This window comes from Petromyzon marinus, chromosome 31 (assembly GCF_048934315.1).
Source record: "Petromyzon marinus isolate PM22_M1 ecotype Great Lakes invasive population chromosome 31, UKy_Petmar_22M1.pri1.0, whole genome shotgun sequence".
NCBI lineage: Eukaryota > Metazoa > Chordata > Hyperoartia > Petromyzontiformes > Petromyzontidae > Petromyzon > Petromyzon marinus.
In genome coordinates this window covers 9773301-9795593 of record NC_133697.1, presented here as the reverse complement: position 1 = coordinate 9795593, position 22293 = coordinate 9773301, and the positions used below count along the sequence as shown (strand labels likewise).

General features: G+C 49.9%; 2 protein-coding genes across 2 annotated transcripts; both read right to left on the bottom strand.

Moving 5' to 3' along the window:
• Nucleotides 1-1614: 1614 nt before the first annotated feature.
• Nucleotides 1615-10168, bottom strand: LOC116947961 (uncharacterized). The gene is made up of 3 exons (XM_032964309.2): nucleotides 10084-10168; nucleotides 8890-9057; nucleotides 1615-6761 (listed from the first exon to the last, which is right to left on the bottom strand). Exons 1-3 carry the CDS (start codon nucleotides 10166-10168, stop codon nucleotides 3133-3135), a joined length of 3882 nt encoding a protein of 1293 aa, XP_032820200.2. The 3' UTR covers nucleotides 1615-3132.
• Nucleotides 10169-17363: 7195 nt separating this feature from the next.
• Nucleotides 17364-21960, bottom strand: LOC116947799 (uncharacterized). Its single transcript, XM_032963956.2, has 2 exons — nucleotides 21692-21960; nucleotides 17364-19518 (listed from the first exon to the last, which is right to left on the bottom strand). Exons 1-2 carry the CDS (start codon nucleotides 21765-21767, stop codon nucleotides 18728-18730), a joined length of 867 nt encoding a protein of 288 aa, XP_032819847.2. The 5' UTR covers nucleotides 21768-21960; the 3' UTR covers nucleotides 17364-18727.
• Between the last annotated feature and the right edge of the window lie 333 nt (nucleotides 21961-22293).

Genomic DNA, 22293 nt, shown 5'->3' with positions numbered 1-22293 from the left:
CTACCTACTCACATGCTTAACGAGTGATATTGTCGCCTATTACATATGCCATACATACACGTGTCCTTTTAAGGCCACAGTGGTATTGATGTTTTTGTTTGTTCTTGGTGTTACCTGTGCTTGTGCATCAATGCCAAGGTGGCAGCTGCAAGGAACCCCAAATAAATTTGCGTGCGTGTGCCGCGTGAGAGATGGCGACGGTTTGGGGAGGCCCTCATCCAGCAGTGGATTGACCATGGCTCACGATGATCATGATGATGGTGATGATGAATCGCCCGGCCATGTGTTGACGGTCTCACGCGTTTTCCCTCTCCCTCCACCTCCCCCCCCGTTATCCATGTCGCGGCCGATCTTCAAAACCGCTGCCCAAACTTCTGAGTTGCACTAATCGGGTACTGGGTGGGGGGGGGGGGGGAAATATTTCTAAAAACTACAAACATTTTTGTTATTTTACCAGGTAAGGCCCAATGAACTATAAAGCTCTTTTTTAGAAGCGACCTGGCCAACAAATTAGTGCTCAATGAAAGTGGCTTATCACGCGCAAATGTATAGCGGCCGAATGCTCAAAACACATGTTTATAAATGTGGAGATAAATCCGGAGGACCCAGAGGAAAATCCACGCGACCACGGGGAAAGCATGCACATCCAAATATACAGGCGTCAGGGTCAGGAACGAACTCACGACCTCCTGTATACCAGGCGAGGTAGTTAACATCTCGCCACCGTGGCTGGTGCCACTGTGTTTCTAATTTTAATCCGCCCGGTCACCTGTAAAGGTGAGCGCACATTCATACTTTTTACATAACGCTGCGGTGTGTGGCAATGTGTGGTGGTTGCCCGCAGATTGGGAGCTGAAAGTCCTATTCGGCCCTCGGTAAGAGGTTCTACGACCAACCCCTGGCTTCGACTCAGCTTAGCGCCACGTGAAAAAGAGCTTTATAGCTCATCCGATTCCTCCAGTACAAATCATTGTTCGAATTCTGATGTTGAGTGCATGGTGTGAGTTGTTTAGAGGCGCAAGTGTTGGACGAAACGACGACTCTCCTGTGCCACGTCTAAAAAACAAACCCATCGCGATGTAAAACCACGTTCGGGTGTGCAACATGCGGGCAGGAGAGAGACTCGGGGTTCAGCTAGGCCATGTTCATCAGTGTTTAATCATTCGCGTTGGCAGAACTTGTCGACACAGTCACCATTAAACAGACAAAACAACAAAGGACTTTCGTCGGTGCACACGTTTCGTAAGCACGCCACTTTAATAAAAGCTGCGAAGCGTCTACATTCCAAAGGCATTCGCTGTCGGGACACGAGGTACATTTTTTTTAGCAAAGCATAGCGCGACTCCAGTCACAAGGCTGGTAGTGACCGCTGCTGCTGCCCCATAGACACCGAGAGTGTGGCACTCAGAGGAGAGGATCCAGACTCCTCCGAGGGCGTTTGAATGAGGAGGGACGCCACTCCGTTGGGTTTCTTGCAGGCAGAGCCGTCCCTAGGGTTCAGCGAATCATGGTGACTGCCCCGGGCCTGGCGCTTTGGGGGGGGGGGCGCGCTTCGACGTTTCGGTGTCAGATGTAATAGTTCCGGTTTAGTTTGAAGGCGTCGGGGGGGGGGGGGAGCACAAGGTGTGAGTTGCCCCCCCCCCCTGGTTGAGGTTTAGGGCGTAGAGTTAGAAGTTAGGGTATAAGGTCATAAAATATGGTTTAGGGTCACGTAAAGAGTTAGGCGTTCGGGTGTAAAGTTAGGAGGTAATGTGAACGGTTAGGAACTATGGGTTCGAGGGGTGGGGTTAGGGTTTAAGGCCAAGTGTTAGTGATTAGGGATTAAGGTTTAGGGGTCAGTTTTAAGGGGTCAGCAGTATCTAAACACTGCTTTACTTACCACCCAGTAGCCTCGGCTTAGTAAGATTGGTAGACCGAACGCCGTCGTCCCAGCAGCTGAATTAAGCTCTTCCGGAGAGTCGTCCAGATTCGAACCAGCGACTCCAGACTCCTCAGATGCCAACGAATGTCCAGGGCCCGCAATCTATCCATTAAGACACCACCACCGCCAGGTCTAGCAATTGGTTGGGGCACGGAACCCATCGGGTTCACACACCACTGCAGGCAGTGGCTATGAGAGCTTCTTTAGCCTAGGGCTTGCCAGAGGTATCGGGGTGATTCAAGTTTTCAAGTTTCATTTATTAGGTATAGCCCTGTGGGCCATGCGGTTCTTGAGGCAGGTGCAACCGCAACAAACAAAATATGAACAGAGAACATCTTAAAGCGACGACGCGCAACAGAAAAATCCTGGATAAACCAGCAAATCTTCTATTAAAAACAACCGTATTACAACGCTGTGTGCAAAAATCCCAGTGTGATGCAAGTCAAACAATAACAACCATAAGACAATTCCTTCACAGGGCCCGAGGTAGGCCTCTGCACGGCAGCAAATGAAACACGAAGCGTAATCAACACGAAAGCAACCCGCCACATCGTTGGAACACGTGGTAGCTACTAGAATATATATATGCCCACTCTTAAGTCATTCATCAGGTTTGTTAATACATTGGTAACTAGCTGTACTACCCGGCTTCGCCCGGGACTTGGATTCACCACACCCGGCCGCCTTTGTCTCCCCAGTGGCGATGTTCACACCACAACAGTTACTCGTTTGAGGCTGAGTCGACCTAGGGGAGGCCCAGGACCGGTTCAAATAATCGTCACCGGTGGTAGCCGTGAGCGGGAATCGAACTCGGGTCGCCGGGTTCGTAGCGCGGCGCGCTAACCACAACACTACAATGCGTTACGCTTCCACATGCGAGGGTCATGTGACAGACTTTACGTCACAGCTCACTTGCTGTGCAAAAAATATATGAATTATTGAGCTCCCCCCCATAAAAAAAACAAAAGTGTATTTTAATAATTTTTGCATGGTGTACAGTCTGGAAAGTACCCACATGGCAAATTTCAAGTAAGTTGCATGTCGGGAAGTATGCTAAACATTTTGAACAGACAACACATATTCGTTCGTCTGTCTGATGGTTCAACAGCCCGTAGCTTTGCTTATCTGTCTGCCTGTTTGTCTGGCTGACGCTTTGCCTATCAACGTTTTGTTTTCCGGTCTGTTACTCCTTAAATGCCCAGCGAAAGCATTTAATTCTCATTGCGCGAGGACGCTTTTTTCTCCTTCGTGGGCTCGTCTTTCTTACTCTCTTTCTTCTTGGGCTCTTTTGTATTCTCTTTCTCCTCCGTGGACCCCTCGTCTTCCTTCTGATCTTTCCCCTTGGATTTCTGACTGACTGAAGCAGGTCTGGCACTCGAGTTCTGCCTCCCTGATGGGGGAACTCTACTGGGGTTCTGGCTGGCTGAAAGGGAAGCTCTACTGGGATTCTGGCCGGCTGAAGGGGAAGCGCTACTAGGGTTCTGGCCGGCTGAAGGGGAAGCTCTACTGGGGTTCTGGCCGGCTGAAGAGGAAGCACCTCTGGGGTTCTGGCTGGCTGAAAGGGAAGCTCTACTGAGGTTCTGGTCAGCTGAAGGGGAAGCGCTACTAGGGTTCTGGCTGGCTGAAGGAGAAGCTCTACTGGGGTTCTGGCCGGCTGAAGGGGAAGCTCCACTAGGGTTCTGGCCGGCTGAAGGGGAAGCTCTACTGGGGTTCTGGCCGGCTGAAGGGGAAGCTACACTGGGGTTCTGGCCGGCTGAAGGGGAAGCACTACTGGGGTTCTGGCTGGATGAAGAGGAAGCAACACTGGGGTTCTGGACGATTGAAGGAGAAGCACTACTGGGGTTCTGGCCGGCTGAAGGGGAAGCTCCAATAGGGCTCTGGCCGGCTGAAGGGGAAGCTACACTGGGGTTCTGGCCGGCTGAAGGGGAAGCTCTACTGGGGTTCTGGCCGGCTAAAGGGGAAGCTCTACTGGGGATCTGGCCGGCTGAAGAGGAAGCAACACTGGGGTTCTGGCCGGCTGAAGGGGAAGCTCTACTGGGGTTCTGGCTGGCTGTAGGGGAAGCTACACTGGGGTTCTGGCCGGCTGAAGGGGAAGCTACACTGGGGTTCTGGCTGGATGAAGTGGAAGCTTTACTGGGGTTCTGGCCGGCTGAAGGCGAAGCGCTACTGGGGTTCTGGCCGGCTGAAGGGGAAGCTCCAATAGGGCTCTGGCCGGCTGAAGGGGAAGCTACACTGGGGATCTGGCTGGCTGAAGGAGAAGCTACACTGGGGTTCTGGTCGGCTGAAGGGGAAGCTCTATTGGGGTTCTGGCCGGTTGAAGCGGAAGTGCTACTGGGGTTCTGGCCGGCTGAACGGGAAGCTACACTAGGCTTCTGACCGGCTGAAGGGGAAGCTCCACTAGGGTTCTGGCCGGATGAAGGGGAAGGACTACTGGGGTTCTGGCCAGCTGAAGGGGAAGCTCTACTGGGGTTCTGGCTGGCTGAAGGGGAAGGACTACTGGGGTTCTGGCCAGCTGAAGGGGAAGCTCTACTGGGGATCTGGCTGGCTGAAGGGGAAGCTACACTGGGGTTCTGGCCGGCTGAAGGGGAAGCTCTAGTGGAGTTCTGGCCGGCTGAAGGCGAAGCTACACTAGGGTTCTTGCCGGCTGAAGGGGAAGCTCCACTATGGTTCTGGCCGACTGAAGGGGAAGCTACACTAGGGTTCTGGCTGGCTGAAGGGGAAGCTCTACTGAGGTTCTGGCCGGCTGTAGGGGAAGCTACACTGGGGTTCTGGCCAGATGAAGGAGAAGCTCCACTGGGGTTCTGGCCGGATGAAGGGGAATCTCTACTGGGGTTCTGGCCGGCTGAAGGGGAAGCTACACTAGGGTTCTGGCTGGCTGAAGGGGAAGCTCTACTGGGGTTCTGGCCGGCTGAAGGGGAAGCTCTACTGGGGTTCTGGCCGACTGAAGGGGAAGCTACACTGGGGTTCTGGCTAGTTGAAGGGGAAGCTCTACTGGGGTTCTGGCCGGCTGAAGGGAATGCTACACTGGGGTTCTGGCCGGCTGAAGGGGAAGCTCTACTGGGGTTCTGGCTGGCTGAAGGGGAAGGACTACTGGGGTTCTGGCTGGCTGAAGGGGACGCTACACTGGAGTTCTGGCTGGTTGAAGGGGAAGCTCTACTGGGGTTCTGGCCGGCTGAAGGGGAAGCTCTACTGGGGTTCTGGCTGGCTGAAGGGGAAGGACTACTGGGGTTCTGGCCAGCTGAAGGGGAAGCTCTACTGGGGTTCTGGCTGGCTGAAGGGGACGCTACACTGGGGTTCTGGCTGGTTGAAGGGGAAGTTCTACTGGGGTTCTGGCCGGCTGAAGGGAATGCTACACTGGGGTTCTGGCCGGCTGAAGGGGAAGCTCTACTGGGGTTCTGGCCGGCTGAAGGGGAAGCTCTAGTGGAGTTCTGGCCGGCTGAAGGCGAAGCTACACTAGGTTTCTGGCCGACTGAAGGGGAAGCTCCACTAGGGTTCTGGCTGGCTGAAGGGGAAGCTCTACTGGGGTTCTGGCCGTCTTTAGGGGAAGCACTACTGGGGTTCTTGCCAGCTGAAGAGGAAGTGCTACTAGCGTTCTGGCCGGCTGAAGGGGAAGCTACACTGGGTTCCTGGCTGGTTGAAGGGGAAGCTCTACTGGAGTTCTGGCCGGCTGAAGGGGAAGCTCCACTAGGCTTCTGGCCGGCTGAAGGAGAAGCTACACTGGGGTTCTGGCCGGCTAAAGCGGAAGCGCTACTGGGGTTTTGGCCGGCTGAAGCGGAAGCTCTACTGGGGTTCTGGCTGGCTGAAGGGGAAGCTCCACTGGGGTTCTGGCTGGCTGAAGGGGAAGCACTACTGGGGTTCTGGCCGGCTAAAGGGGAAGCTCTACTGGGGTTTTGGCCGGCTGAAGCGGAAGCTCTACTAGGATTTTGGCCGGCTGAAGGGGAAGCTCCACTGGGGTTCTGGCCTGCTGAAGGGGAAGCTACACTGGGGTTCTGGCCGGGTGAAGGGGAAGCTCTACTGGGGTTCTGGCCGGCTGACGGGGAAGCACTACTGCGGTTCATACCGGCTGAAGGGGAAGCAACACTGGGGTTCTGGCCGGCTGAAGGGGAAGCTCTACTAGGGTTCTGGCCGGCTGAAGGGGAAGCTCTACTGGGGTTCTGGCCGGCTGACGGGGAAGCACTACTGCGGTTCATGCCGGCTGAAGGGGAAGCAACACTGGGGTTCTGGCCGGCTGAAGGGGAAGCTCTACTAGGGTTCTGGCCGGCTGAAGGGGAAGCTCTACTAGGGTTCTGGCTGGCTGAAGGGGAAGCTCTGCTAGGCTTCTGGCCGGCTGAAGGGGAAGCGCTACTGAGGTTCTGGCTGGCTGAAGGGGAAGCTACACTGGGGTTCTGGCCGGTTGAAGGGGAAGCTCTACTAGGGTTCTGGCTGGCTGAAGTGGAAGCACTTCTAGGGTTCTGGCTGGTTGAAATGGAAGCACTTCTAGGGTTCTGGCTGGTTGAAGGGGAAGCTACACTGGGGTTCTGGCCGGTTGAAGGGGAAGGTCTACTAGGGTTCTGGCCGGCTGAAGGGGAAGCTCTACTAGGGTTCTGGCTGGCTGAAGTGGAAGCACTTCTAGGGTTCTGGCTGGTTAAAGGGGAAGCTACACTGGGGTTCTGGCTGGCTGAAGGGAAAGCTCTACTGGGGTTCTGGCTCCCAGGAGCAGCAGTCGACCCCCCCGCCGCGGCTGCTGATGGAGAGCAGAGCTGCAGGACCTTGGAGACCCAGGACACAATGTCCTGGGTTGTCACGTTGAACGTCTTCTGGACCTTGGCAGCGACCTCTGGCATGGTCGCGGGCCACTGATCTGTAACACCACGGTGAGATACATTAACAGGTGCATGCATGTGTAATGGCCTTATTGACGACGAAGACTGTTGACTTGAGGCAACACGTATTTATTACAAATGCTTCAACAGTAGCGACACTGACACTTGAAGAGGTAACGGCCTCTTCACCCGTCCTATATAGAGGGAAGTGTTCCCCGAGTTAATGCCCACGTGAACTCCCTGCCTCCCTCTATTCTAGACCCCCCTCACAAGGAGGTCTCGACCACCAGCCATATCGGCCCTCGCGGCTCTGGGGTCGCACCCTGGCTTGCTCTGCCCGGCCCTGAAAATGGCAGCGAGTCAGAGGAGTTCCAGGGTCTGGCTAGTCGGTCTTCTCTCTTCACTGGCAACTTCATCTTGGCTTGGTCGAACTGCCCTCTCTGCTCTCTGGGTCCCACCTTCTATACAATTTCTCCCCGAGGGGCGGGTTTCTGTGGGATCCTACCGACCCCCCAGTCCCCTCCCCACGGAAGGCCCAGGACCCACATGACACACAACCGCCCACAACAGGTTTGTACCGCTTCCCAGAGGGGTGGGGTCCTGTGGGATCCTACCGACCCCACAGCCCCCTCCCCTCAGGAAGCCTGCTCCAACACCACCACCACACATGTACGCAAAAACATACACGAGAAAAAGGTCCAGCGGATAGCCTCGCGCAGACTGTTAGGGCAAGTGCTGTTAAGCGATCGTACGAAGGCTGGCATGGCGAACGAGGAGGTGATGTGGCCAGAATCACGCCTGGCCGTCTTCGTCTCCTCAATGCGAATGTTTACACACCGAACCAGGTGCTCATATAACGCTGAGTCGACCTAGGAGAAGCCCAGGTCTAGTTAAGATAATCGCAACTTATACACACTCGCACACAAAGACAAATATCCTCCGCATAGCCTTAACATACGCTTGGGGCAAGTGCTGTTAGTGAACACCTATGAAGGCACATCGCAACCAGGTACTCATTTGAGGCTGAGTCGACCTAGGGGAGGACCATGACCAGTTCAGATAACCGTCGCGGGTGTTGGCCGTCGTGAGCGGGAATCGAACTCGAGTCGCCAGGTTCGTAGCGCAGCGCGCTAACCACTACACCACCGTTCCCCGCGCACAGCGACACGTGCAGTGGTGTCGCGTGCTTAGCGGCGTGAGACGTGAAGCGAGGAATTCAATGACCCCCCCCCCCTGCTCTTCGTAGCCCGGGGACTGAGCCCCTTCGGTCCCTGTGCAGTTGCACCGCCTGCACATCTGATATCTATGTCGCCATATGGCTCTCTGTGCGAGTCTATGGGTCAATATGTAAGTCTATGGGTATATTTGCGAGTTTATGGGTTTATTTGCGAGTTTATGGGTTTATTTGCGAGTGTATAGGTATATTTGTGAGTCTATGGGTATATTTGTGAGTCTATGGGTATATTGGCGAGTCTATGGGTATATTTGTGAGTCTATAGGTATATTTGCGAGTCTATGGGTATATTTGTGAGTCTATGGGTATATTTATGAGTCTATGGGTATATTGGCGAGTCAATGGGTATATTTGTGAGTCTATGGGTATATTTATGAGTCTATGGGTCAATATGTAAGTGTATGGGTATATTTGCAAGTTTATGGGTATATTTGTGAGTTTATGGGTATATTTGTGAGTCTATGGGTATATTTGTGAGTCTATGGGTCTATGGATATATTTGTGAGTTTATGGGTATATTAGTGAGTCTATGGGTATATTTGTGAGTCTATGGGTATATTTGTGAGTCTATGGGTATATGTGTGAGTCTATGGGTATATTTGTGAATCTATGGGTATATGTGTGAGTCTATGGGTATATTTGTGAGTCTATGGGTATATTTGTGAGTCTATAGGTATATTTGTGAGTCTATGGCTAATTATTTGAATCTTTGGGTTTTTTACATACGCATATGGATTTATACGTGAGTCTTCGGGTTTCGATACGAGCATGTGGGTCTCTCCGTGGGTCTATGGGTGTCTTTGTTGAGTTCTATGATGTCCGGTGGCTGAGAGCAGTTTCGCAAATAGGGCTCCCCATCCTCGCCCCCCCCCCCTCTCCCGGAGTGTGATACCGCCTGCACAGCGACGTCGCTGCGTGCGCGCGTGTGTTACCCAGGCTGGAGTTGCTGGCAACTTGGAGCAGCGCAGGGGACGCCAGGTCGGACGCCCCGCATTTGTTGAGGAGCCGCACGACCCCCAGGGCGCTCAGAGATCCGTTCCCAAGCGCCGCGCGGAGCGACTCCAGGACACTCAGCAGCGGGTCCGAGGAGTTGGCGGTCACTGGAAGCGCAGCACGAATCGATCGACACCACGAACACCGCACAATCGAGGTGACACTTAACAACGCGGAGTCACTGTGCGCAGCACGGATCGATCGACACCGCGAACACCGCACAATTCGCGGAGTCACTACGCGCAGCACGGATCGATCGACACCACGAACACCGCACAAATCGCGGAGTCACTTTGCGCAGCACGGATCGATCGACACCACGAACACCGCACAATCGAGGTGACACTTAACAACGCGGAGTCACTGGAAGCGCAGCACGGATCGATCGACACCGCGGACACCGCACAATTCGCGGAGTCACTACGCGCAGCACGGATCGATCGACAACCTCAACCCGCATTAATCTGGCACTGAAGGGAGAGTATGTTTCACCTGGAAGCAACACAGCGTAATGTGTACTTTTAGCGCGCCCAGTCAACCGTGTGTCAATGCAAGGGCCCTCTTGCAGTGACGGTCGTGATCGCGGCATTAGCCGGGCTGTGTTGGCTCTCTGCGCGGCACGTGATCCAGCACTGTGGATGCAGCGAGGGTTGACGGATCAGCGCGCAAATGTTGTGAAAATCCGGTCCCGTGAGCGTCAAAGGGGAGCCGCACGTGCCCTGGCCCGCCAGGAGAATGCAATACTGTTCTGGAGAGCAAAACTGTGGATTAGAGTGTTTCCCCCCCTCCCCCTCGCACGCGTGTGTTTTCGCCGGGCGCTCCAGTTTTCTCCCACATCTACTCGTTCATTGGCCAATAACCATCTTTATTAATAGAGGACAGCAGAGCTTGGAGAATCGTTGGCGCCGGGCTCACCACGTGGCTGTCGTCCTGGTTTGCGGTTCCTCGCGCCTCCGAGTCGTTCCCTCTCTCAACGAGAGTCAGCGAATCCGGTGCGGCGCCTCGCAAGTTGAGATTATTACTACTACGATACGCACGCGTGTTTACATATTGCGTGGGTATTACTGCCCGCCACAGCTGCGTGTGAAGGTCCTCTGCAGCCGCCCGTGATCTTTCGCAAACCGCTCACTCACCGTTGGCGCCGGGAAGAGGAGCGCACGAAACCAGAGCGGAGGATGAGAGGAAGGTGGCCAGGATAACCACGGGCAGGGCACGCATCGCAGCAGCAGCAGCAAGCATGACTTGAGCTGAGCAGACGGCGAGCGTGGACACGAGCGCTGAGATATTGAGTCCACGTGGTTACAGAGGCAGTTTGCCAGCTTTGATGTTCTCTATCCAAGCAGACTGACCGCTTTATAGAGGCCCGGCTGCGCAAAACCTGCCCCCATTCATTCATTCATTCAGGTGTGTTCTTTCCAGGCACCTGGACTGTGTGTGTGTATATTCTGGGCACATGCTGGGTGGGGTGCTGGGGGCTGTTGGTCAAGGTGAGGAGAGACGGGGCGCTTGCATAGGGCCTGCGGTCGATTGTGCAACTCTATTGTACTGCCCGTTGCGTAAAACCCGCGAAGGGAGACTCAAGGTGGTTGAAGGCTGCCGTGATCTCGTTTTAGCCCTGGCACGATCCAACGCGCGATGTCGCGTTTCCAAAATTATCCGGCGCATCAGTTTGTCGCATTGCAATGCGTACTCGCATACGATTGCGCATATACGTGTGTGTGTGTGTGTGCGCTCTGCTGTGCCACCTGCCATCAAATAAGATACACACACAAAATATACCGCAGTGCACTCGGTATCAGCTCCATCTCTCGTGAACGTAATTAATAAACATGAATGAATCCACGCATTGTCCCAACCGTAAATAAAACACTATTTATTACTAGTATTATTATTACTGCTGCCAGTTTTAAAGATGTCTGTTTATTGCACACTGTGTTCAGCTTTTCCATAGCTTATTATTAACATCCTTATTTTTTTAACATTCCAATGTCATCATCTGCTCGAAATTTTACCTCGCCCCCCCCCCCCCTTCCCCACTTTCATTACAATATTAGAGTTATCTCAATACTGAAAGTGTTCACGTGCATTTAATCATTCTGCTTCTCTGGGCATGTGAAACTGCTGCTTAGAATCAGCCTAAATATGAACTACATTGCTGATGTTAGTTCAATCTAGATTTGAAGTTTCTTGCTGTGGTTTCCCACCTGATGATGATTGCTTGTGTTGCAATCGAAACGTCGTGATTTAATTTATTTTATTTTATACCTACGTGACTTTACCGAAATAACCAAAGAGTATGATGTTATTCTTAGCTCTTTCGGTAAAGTCACGTTGAAGGGACCCTCTTGAGGAGCCTTTCAAAACCATCACTTTACCCTAGATTGCGGGGATCACAAAAAAGATCTCCAAAACCTTGAATAAACACAAGATCCAGGTCCGATTCAACACATTACATAAAATCCGTGATCTGGTTCCGTCTGTACAAGATGTGGTCCCAGACATACAGTACCCGGGCGTTTACAAACTAAGTTGCCTCTGTGGTAGCAGCTACATTGGAGAAACCAAGCGACATATCTCGGACCGCATCTGTGAACATAAAGCAGACTTGAAACACGGTAGGACGAACTCCTCAGCCGTGGTAGATCACTGTTATAATTCAGTAGGCTCACATGACATTGACTTCTCCAAGACGGAGGTTCTCTGCAAGCCATCCGGCTACCATGAGAGATTCGTTCATGAGGCCATCCACATATACAAACACAGAGACAATTTCAACCGAGAAAATGGATTCTGGCTTAGTAACCATTGGAAAGATGTTATAAACCATTTCGGTTCTTAATTTATTGTATTTTATGGTGATCTTCAGACCGAAGTCTATTCGCTGGCACTGCCTCTTAATACCTTTCACATAACGGTCAATGGTATGGTTTATAGCATGTGGTATAATCATAAATAGTATAACATCATATTCTTAGTTTTTTCGGTAAAGTCACGTTGAAGAGAAACAACAAAATAACAAAATATATATAAAACAATAAAAAATTCTCACGACGTTTCGACCATAACTCAAACGGTCATCATCAGGTGTGTCGGTTTGCATAAATTTATTTTGAAAACGGCATATTTATTTATATATATATAAATAACGTTTGCGTCACGCGCAACGATGGCAGTTTGCCAGGACTAGTCCATCTATTTTTTGAAAAGAGGAGGGGGGAGACGAAATTTGTTTTTATGTATGCTGTCTGAAAGGCACTGTAAGCGTGAACAATCAATCAAGAATTGATTGATTGTTCACGCTTACAGAATTGATTGATTGTTCACGCTTACAGTGCCTTTCAGACAGCATACATAAAAACAAATTTCGTCTCCCCCCTCCTCTTTTCAAAAAATAGATGGACTAGTCCTGGCAAACTGCCATCGTTGCGCGTGACGCAAACGTTATTTTTATATATATAAATAAATATGCCGTTTTCAAAATAAATTTATGCAAACCGACACACCTGATGATGACCGTTTGAGTTATGGTCGAAACGTCGTGAGAATTTTTTATTGTTTTATATATATTTTGTTATTTTGTTGTTTCTCTTCAACGTGACTTTACCGAAAAAACTAAGAATATGAATTACTGCAGTCACGAAAGCTTTAAATCAAAATTTAGTATAACATCGTAATGTTTAACACAATGCATATGGCAATATATAGTATCATAATTGTATAGTGAATATACAGCAGTGTGGCATATAGTGGGGTTGATAAAATAAGACATAGTGTAAAGTTACAAGTCTAATATTTTATAGTCTAAAGTATAGGGCAGTGTATAGTAACGCATTGTATAATTAAAAGGTGGAATTTTGTCTATAGATATGATATTATACCATGTAGTTTAGATTGGAAGGTATAGTATTATATGATATAGTAGTCCAGTTTATAGCATAGTTATAACGCAACACAGGACAGAGCAGCGCACCTATCCTATTCTCTTTTTTTTCCTTTTTTCTGTGTACCCGCCGCCACCCTCCTCCGCTCCGGTGGTGGTGCTGGGTAACATGCTAATTCATATGTTAATTCCGCCCGCCAAGCTTAAAAGACGCGGTTCATGCTTGGCAATGTTCACTGAAGCGCTGTCTTCTGGACACTCCTATTTATTCATCTGAAGAAGGCTACTTGTGTTGTGGCCGAAACGTCGTGAGAATCTTATTTTATTATGTTTTATTTGTATTATTTTATTTCCATTCTACGTTACTTTACCGAAAGAACGAAGAAGAGTAAGAACATCGTTGTTGAAATTTCATTCAGTCGCCACTGTCCCAAAATGAGCTGATGGAAGGGACAGATTATAATAATGGTTTTATTTTTTTCCTCCTATACAGCACGTATATACTTTAAATAAGTAGAAATAAAATTAAGATAGCCGTAATCAATGGCAAGGAATGAAGCGCTCCCAAAGAGATGGAGCGACGAAATCAGTTCATGTTGCAGATCGATAATGTGCAGGTGGATTATTATCATCACTACATTCCATGATCGTGACGAGAGGTGGCGGCTTTCAGATGTCATCATCCAGCAGTGGGTTGACCATGACTGATTATTAAGCAACGTTCCAGATCTTCACTAAAGCAGCTAATATGGTGGTGTTGCAGGAGGGGGGGGGGGTGACTCGGTTCACGATTGCACAAGAGGCATTGAGTCTCGGTGTGAAGCGGGATCACGGTTACGTAGATCAACGTGCGTCAAACTTAACATCTCTTAATGTTCGACGGCTTGTGCACCAGATCTTATTTATTCACGATGTACTTACAAAAAAATCCGCAGACTACCTGCTGGATCTCCTCTCTGTTTCAAAGAACAAATTTGACCTCAGGTCTTCGCTCATTTACCAGCTTCACATTCCCTATTGCCGTACAAAAACTGGAGGAAGGGCCTTTGCTATTGATGTCCCCAAGGTCTGGAATGCTATTGCCAATAAACTGCAACTTGAAACGCTGCCAATGAGATCTTCTCTCAAAACTGTTCTAGAGGAGTTGTACACCCCTAGCTGCCACTGCTATTCATTGGCGTAAAATAAAATAAAATGTTTTCGCTCCGGATGACGCTGCAAAGTATTATCTGTATTTTGATTTAGCGTGCTGATCTTAAAGGTGCATTGAAAAATTTGATACTCCGACTGATGCTTCTGTTGTTGTGGAGTAACTCATGCAGCCAGCTATGGCTCTAGGATTTGGTGTTACATGTTATTTATGTAGTTTATTGTAAAAATTCGGTCACGGTCCCTATAATCACTGTTACGTTGCAATTATGGCTTTATTTTTTGGTGATTTCAAAAAGTTTTTTGGTTTGGACATGTTTGTTTTATTGTAGTACGGAGTTAGACTGATGGCATTAATCTAAGTTTTCATGTGGTTGTTGTTGTTTGACTTGCATCCCACTGGGATTTTTTTGCACAGCGTTGGTGTACGGTGCTTTTTTTCAGGAATATTTTTGCTGGTTTTTTTCCATGGATTTTCTGTTTGCACAGTCACATAGTCACTTTAAGATGTTTTCTTGTTCGTGTTTTTTTTTGTTGTGGTTGCACCCGATTCAAGAGCCGAATGGCTCACAGGGCTATACCAAAATAAAGAAACTGAAACTGACACTTTGCCCGCAAGTGATGTGAAAAAAAAATGCTGCTGTGACCCGTGCGACGTTACAGGCTCGAGAGGGAAACGCGAACCCGTGCTAGAGAAGGGCTTGAGCAAGTGACTGCGTGTGTGCGACACCGGAACGTGGAATGCCAACCGTGTGCTGCGAATCCGAAATTGATTCTTAAAATAGCAAGCTGCCACCCACAGCTTTGCGCAACGGGTGAAATGGACGAATGACTGGAATGAATATTTCTCCGCGGAGACGAACCGCTGTCACTGACGTTTCGTTCCACATTCCAGTGCGGTTTTTTTTCTTTTGTCGTTGCTGATCGTCAAGGGCAGATAGGAAAACGATGACCACATCAAACAGGATGCGCAGTCATCTTGGAAGCTTAGCAGGGGAATTTGAGCCTGGTTAGCGATTTGGTTGCGGGGTGACCGCCACCACCGCCGTGCTTTGATCGCTGATTCGATTAGCGTTCACTTATCCAGGGACGCGTCTTGAACGCGAAGCGAAGTCTGCCTGTATTGTGATTCAAGTTTATTTCGAGTGACTAGGTGAGAATTCAAGGTGACCCAGAATAAGTCCCATTTGCGAGAGTGACCTGGGGCATGAGTCCACCAGTAGGGGGTTGGGGGGGCAGTAGGGGAACGATTGCTGCTGTGTATAATCCAAATTGATTAAATACTTCATGAGGCCTCCTTTGCCAGTACCAAAATATAAGAATGGTGTTTTCCCCCTTTTTTCTGGCAAACAAGCTTGAACCTTTTTACAAGGAATCATGTCTGCATTAACCACAATACTTGTGGTCAGAATTCAAACAAAAAACATACTCTGATAATATATGCATTGTCTTTGAAACGGATTGGTCCACACCAGAGACAGCTTTCTTTGGAGCACAAAGACAATTCCACTATCGGAGTAATGAGAGCTCGGGTTGAGCAGCTACATCATGGGACCTCCTTTGCTAGTACCAAAAAATGAGAATAGGTTTTCCCCTTTTTTCTGGCAACAAAACAGTTGTGTTAAGATGTTAAAACATCAAAAGAAAGCTGTCTCTGGTGCGAACCAATCCGTTTCAAAGACAGTGCATATATTATCAGGGTATGTTGATTGTTTACATTCTGACCACAAGTATTGTGGTTAATGCAGCCATGATTCCTTGTAAAAGATTTCAGTTTTTTTGCCAGAAAAAAAGGAATAAAACCTATTATTATGGTGAAATACTTTGCGGGTAAGTTTCGAATTTGACAAAATCAGGACCCTGACGCCGGCGGCACACGATGGCCTACTTTTTGCGTAGGACGCCAGTAGGGCTCCTTAACGTCCACCGCGAATGCTTCGATGCCGTCTGCTGGCCGAGTCGCCCTTGCAAGCAGACGGCGCGTATCGCCGTTCGGTGAATGCACCCACGTGAACATGACCAGGGCGGCCGCCTCGGGTTCAAGCCGTGAACCTCTGCAACGCGAGGCGAACGCGCTGCACGGCGCTCGCCAACGCCACCCGATGGCCGAGACCGAACGAGCGATCTTGGTGTGCGTTGAGACGTCGCGTGCCACGCGCTCTGCACGTCACACACACACACACGTGTCACGCGCGTGTGCCACGTGCGATGGTCTCATCGCATCCGGAAGAGACGTTTTGGTTTTCTGTTGTCTATGAAGAGTGTCCGTTCGTGGTTGGTCTCTGCGCCGAACGGCCAAATTGCTTACCCTATCCTCGTGCCGTGAAAATTCCTCGCATGCACCTGGACTCATAGACCAGGAATTTAGCAAGTTTGCTTCAGTAATTCTGAAAATAACAATAATACAGATATCAATTTAAGCAGGATAAACTTAAGTTACACTCAAAGCATTATTTGGTTTAAATATGATTTTAATAATTTCCCCTTAACTTTACCCAATGTTTCCGTCACTGTCACGTCATAACACGAAATATCCATTCGCATCTGTCACAGTGCAATGCGACCGTCCGTGTTAGAGAAGGGCCCCACGAAAGCAGATGTCACAGAGCTACCTACGAGATCGTTTAAAGTGAGCTCTGGTCCACACAGAAGAGGGCACCAATCTGTTGCTATTGTTGCATCCTTTACTTAACCAGGAAATGAAATAAACATATTGAGACACATGGCACAATTTTCTGGGTACGCTTTGCGTAGGAGAGTAATGTCTATCGTATGACAGTTAAACTCGTCCTCTGATTCCCACAGCTGGGAATTTAGCCAAATTAAAGTGCAATACTGTACTTAAATGCACTGTGATGGCTTCTCGTGCGTCAACGGTGACTGGGCTGAGCCCATTCAACTCGCAACGCCTGAGAACCAAATCTAATCACAAGCAGCTGCCTGGTGCCTGAATTCGAACCCGAAATCTCGGTGTTACCAGTTCAGCTGGTGCTGCGTCACTTCTGAATACATAACTTCCGTTATCATCAGTACTGTATTCTTCTTCTTGATTAGAAGGTGGTCGGTATCGCCAGGAACCCAACCACCTGAGTTCGAATCCTGCCGCTGATGGCTAACGTCAGTGGTGGGCGCGATTTGAACCGGTCCCGAGCCCTCTTGCCTTGTACACCAAACCGCGAGGCCGGTGTGGGTGAAATATGGTGACAAAACGACCGCCACGACTTTGACACGGCATGCGCGGCCGCCTCCACCCAGCAGTTCCCAGATAAAAGGGATCTTGTTATTTGTTATGATGATGATGATGATTATTATCGGAAACACGGCCAATGTTATTTTATTGGCTTCTCCGTGAGCGTGAAACAAAAAGAAACCCGACACACGTGGTTGCATTGCATAACTATTTATTAACGAAGGGGTTACAAAACGCACCCACGCTGCCCTCCCACACGAGAATAAAACAGACAGAAACTAGACGACGGTAAGCCAGTGAGTAGGTACTTGGATATGTTTGTGTTGGTGTACGTAGGGGGTTGTACGCCCTCCAAATCACTGTGTACGTGACGTGCGCGAGAGTGTCACTTGCAATCTACACGGCCACAATTGATGTTATTCTTTATGGCCGAACACACAGGGTTGTGTGCGTTATGCTCCACGCAGTGTCGTCGATGTCATGTGACATGCAGGGGATGATGGGAGGCCCGATAGTATGGTCACAATAGCGCCTCGTCTCTTATGAACACAGGCAATCAATCATCTTTTGCGCGGTATTACAATTACTCCGAATTCTGCATTGATTAAGCCATGTCCACATAAATGTGAGTATCACTCAAACACTCGAGCATGGTTTTGCCTCTGTCCACGTGCTATCTGTGTAAAAGCTGAGCAGGTACGTGAATAACGACACCCCGATGATTGTTCTCTTTCTTCTTAATTGAATCTTGTAACATAATTGAAAATGTTAAACAAAATCGAGTAGTTTTATATTACGAGCTATGTTGATGTCTAAAGCCAACAGCCGGTGCAACCGGACCCGATGAGAGATTTGTATTCAGTTTTCCTAATCTAAAGATTTGGATAATTTTCATTATTGCAAATTCAATAAAATATAATCATTATTAATAATAATAAGAATGTACGGCCGTTTGTCAAGCCACTGATGAAAGAAGGCCTCCTTCCCACACAATGTTTATCGTGGGTTTTGTGTGTTTACTATACTTCACCACACTGCTCAGTGTGGGTTGGTGAATGCACCAGATATGGGAGCATAGAAGCACGATACAACAGTGGATCTACTGCCTGCAACATAGCCTCATGGCAGGGAGGAGTAACGAGGTCCCGGAGGGGGTTTGCAAGACCGATTCAGATATCACACGCCACTGAGGTTAGTCAAGGCCAGGAATCAAAATCAGATCAATTGGTTCATAATTCAGTAGGTTAACCATTGAGCCACTTGCACCGTGCCCCTAGCTGACCCTGGTTTCCTCCAATCTGTAAAATATCCGTAAAATTACTGGCCAAACTCATTGATGCTTTCCTAAATAATTGGCATAATTATTATAATTAATAATAATAATTTACAGCATCATTTAAAATGCTTAACATTTGGACAGTCGGTGGGTCATGAAAGTTTGTCCTTGCCAAACCTTGGACATTATTTCATTAATTATCTACCTCACCGTGGGCCGGCTGCACTGCTGGGTGGATGGCTTAACGTATCTACTGGCCTCAAAAAGGTCCCCCTTAGAACCCTAAGCTGGAATGGGATGCATGTGGTCTCCCAGCCCTCCTTTGTCACTGATCGGGTTCTTCGGCTTTTCCTGCTTGGGCCCTTCCTGCTTGGGCCCTCCCTGATTGTCGGGACGTGGTGACACCGAATCGAGTCCAGCACCGCGGATTGGGCTGCGCCGGAAGCGGAGATTCATATTCGGCATAGGTGGGATATTTGGGTCAAGCGGCATCATTGGGATATTTGGAAAATGGATTGGAATCTGTGGCGGCGAGAATAACGGAAACCCTCGCACGAGCAGTTGCTGGATGGGCATCGAGGGCCCACCGCCCCGAGTGCAACGCTGGAGATGGGCGGAGGCGAAGGCCCACATGGCGGGAGGAGGGCAGGGCAGGCTGCCCGTCTGGAGCAGCTGCGACATAGCGGCCGCGTGGTGCTGCAGCATGGCATTGATGTCGAGGGTCTGGGCTCGTTGGCCCAGATTCATCTGGATGGGCATCGACGGCCCACCGCCTTGAGCGCAACGCTGGAGATGGGCGGAGGCGAAGTCCCACATCGCGGGAGGAGGGCAGGGCAGGCTGCCCGTCTGGAGCAGCTGCGACATAGCCTCCGCGTGGTGCTTAAGCATGGCATTGAGGTCGGTGAACTGGACTCCTTGGCCCAGATTCATCATCTGGTGGAGCGCGTCCATGGCCTGTTGTCCGTTGGCCGGGAGCTGCTGCTGATGTGGCGGTGATGGTGGTGCTGGCGGCGTGCTGCCAGACGGCGCGTTGCCGGACGGCGCGTTGCCGGACGGCGCTCTGCCGGGAATCACTGTGGGAGGACAGGCAGTACGGTACTTATTTCGTGCAGAGTTGAACTAGAGGAGGAGCAGAACCCGATGTATGTTGCACGCACGCACATACACGCGCACACACGCACACCCGCGAGCACGGGGGCACCAAATGTTGTTAACCGAAAAGTTTTATTTTTACAGAGGGCATCAATCTCACGTTAATGAAAATATTATTGTCGCACATCGACTGAATGTGATCATTTTACAGCAGATTTTCGCCAGAACAAGATAAATACTAGACCTGTCGCAATAAGACACTGGATGTCAAAAGCAGTCCAGAATTTTTCTGTACTAGAGCAATGCAGCTGAAAGTATACATTCCCAGAAGGCAGTGTGACGGATGGGATGTATATAAAACAACTGTTTAACGTTTCATGTGGATGGACAGGTATTTATTTTGCCACTCGTGGCAGGTTCAAGGACCCGGTTCGGGCAGCAATGCAAGACCACATAGGGCACAATGTGACCTGAGTTGTAATTCTCCAAATTCCTGTGATCTCCATAACCAAACACAAACTTTTTCTTATACTGTGTTGGAAGTAGTGTATAATCACACGTAACATAAACTCAACACAGTGGTCAATAACACTGCCCGAATAGGAAAACAAAATACAATAGGTGACGTTTTGGGCTACGGCCCTTCTTCATAAATATAGATACATATGTGTATATATTTCAATCAATGTAATTGATATTGGTCAAACATCCCAATGCTTCAAATAATTACTGCCAAATTACTCAAGTGGAATTACACGAAGCGGCATCGCCCCCGACTGCGAAAGAGACTCGATGGGGCTTTCCTGGGTAAACAAGTGGAGTCACACCAGAAAAAGTAGTAATAGCAGTGGCCATCGTCGTCGTCTATGATGGTGGGACGTCAGCACGTGTTCACCCGAAGATATGACGGAGAGGGATTATTCGCGGACACGTGAATCGAAACTGCGGACGTAAAGGCCATCAACCATTACGACACCGGGAAAAGTCGGTGGGAACTGTCAGCTTATGACGGCAATCGTTGCCGTGAAATTCCCACCAAAGAATTCTGAGGTTTCACGGTTCGATTCTCAGCGGCCGCCCCCATTAATATCGGCACCATGTCGGCGAGATGTTATCTGCCTCGCCTGGTATGCCGCTAGTCGTGAGTTCGTTCCTGACCCTGACGCCTGTATATTTGTATTTGCATGTTTTGCCCGTGGTGGCGTGGATTTTTCTCCGGGTCCTCCAATTTTGTTCTATTCCACGTTTAGAAAAACATGCGCTTTGAGTATTTGACAAATCTAGATTTCCACATGATGATAGTTCATTTCGTTGAGCTATCATTTGTCACCAGGTCGCTTCTGAAAAAGAGCTATACAGCTCAGTGGACATTACCTGGTAAAATAAAACATAGTTTAAATACTGCGGAAGTATTAACCATAAAAGTACGACACGTCGCAAGTGGGGGTTACATATCGCGTGACGTCACAATAGGCCGGATTTATGGTCAAAATTTGAAAAAATAAAACCCCAAATTGCATTTCCCTGCTGCGAAAAATATGGCAAGACCCTCCTGAAAGAGAGTCGTGAGAAAACACGCGTACTAACCAGCATGGCAATTCGCAGTCAATCACACTGGGCGAGCGACTGCGGTACCACTACCCACACCTGTACAAAGTCAAAGACTCCCTGTATAGCCTAAACATAGCGGTGGTGTGTTGCCAGCACCATGCCTGGCCGCCTTTGTCTCCCAAAGTACCAATATTCACACTTCCGCACGAGGTACTCATTTGAGGCTGAGTCGACCTATGGGAGGCCCAGGGCCGGTTGGTGGCACGCTGAAATAAGCGCTGCAACCACCGCCATTCGCCACGAAGTGGCGGTGACATCAACACGGCGCTTGTGCCATGCTATGTGCACGTTAAGGCCACGTGAAGTGTCGAACGCCCGCCGGCAGGAGGTCACGGGACAGACCCAGCAGGTGCCACGGGTCGCCTGCACCGAGATGACTGACCGATGCACCACCCGTGCCCCCTAACTGTGCCAACTTGCTGCGCTTGGCCCACCCGACGCTCCGCTCGTTGTCGTGAGCGTCGCTCCTCTGCCCTCCGGACACACGCTACACGCGCGCACGCACACACGCGTGTATGAAATTGCGACAGAGTGGATGATCACCTTGTGGAGGTCCCTGAGCCGTCGCCAGGGCCACCGCACACAGCGCCATCAGCAGGCTCCTGGTGTGAGCGACCATCGTGATCGGTCGAGGCGCTAAGGCTGTCGGAGAGGAAGACAAAAAAAAAGCGGTCGGTCGGTTTTGCTCCTCGGCAACGTTGCACTGACACCACGGGCTCGGAAGGCGATGATGCTCAACCACGGGCTCGAAGCTCCTGCATTTATTCGCTTCGCGCCGCAACCCGATACTTTGTCGACACTTGAGACGAGAGTTCAACGTCTCCTGGCAGGCTTTTCTCTCTTCTTTGTGGCCGACGGTGATTTATTGGGGTGGAGTGAGGGGGGGGGTGTTGTTCTGATCGCCTTGTTTCTCTTTGTTGCTGCGGCCGTTTTTTTTATTTGTTAACTCGCCTTGCGATGTGGGGTTTTGTGCGATGTAAAGGCGAAGGGCACACAGCGTTCCAATGGCGGTGTCGCTCTCCCGCGCGGCTTGTACGCGCACCTCTTTGTGTTTCACGTTTTGGTATTCACACGTGTACGATTACACGTGTCGCATTGTTCCCGCGTGAGTTGGCGGGTTTTTCTGTTTCGTATTGTTGTTGTTG

Coding starts and splice junctions, on each gene's coding strand:
- LOC116947799 (XM_032963956.2), bottom strand. CDS start 21,767: ATGGTCGCTCACACCAGGAGCCTGCTGATGGCGCTGTGTGCGGTGGCC. Junction 19,519..21,691: donor GGCTCAGGGACCTCCACAAG/GTGATCATCCAC, acceptor GTCCTCCCACAG/TGATTCCCGGCAGAGCGCCG.
- LOC116947961 (XM_032964309.2), bottom strand. CDS start 10,168: ATGCGTGCCCTGCCCGTGGTTATCCTGGCCACCTTCCTCTCATCCTCC. Junction 9,058..10,083: donor TCCTCTTCCCGGCGCCAACG/GTGAGTGAGCGG, acceptor CTGCGCTTCCAG/TGACCGCCAACTCCTCGGAC. Junction 6,762..8,889: donor TGCCAGCAACTCCAGCCTGG/GTAACACACGCG, acceptor GTGGTGTTACAG/ATCAGTGGCCCGCGACCATG.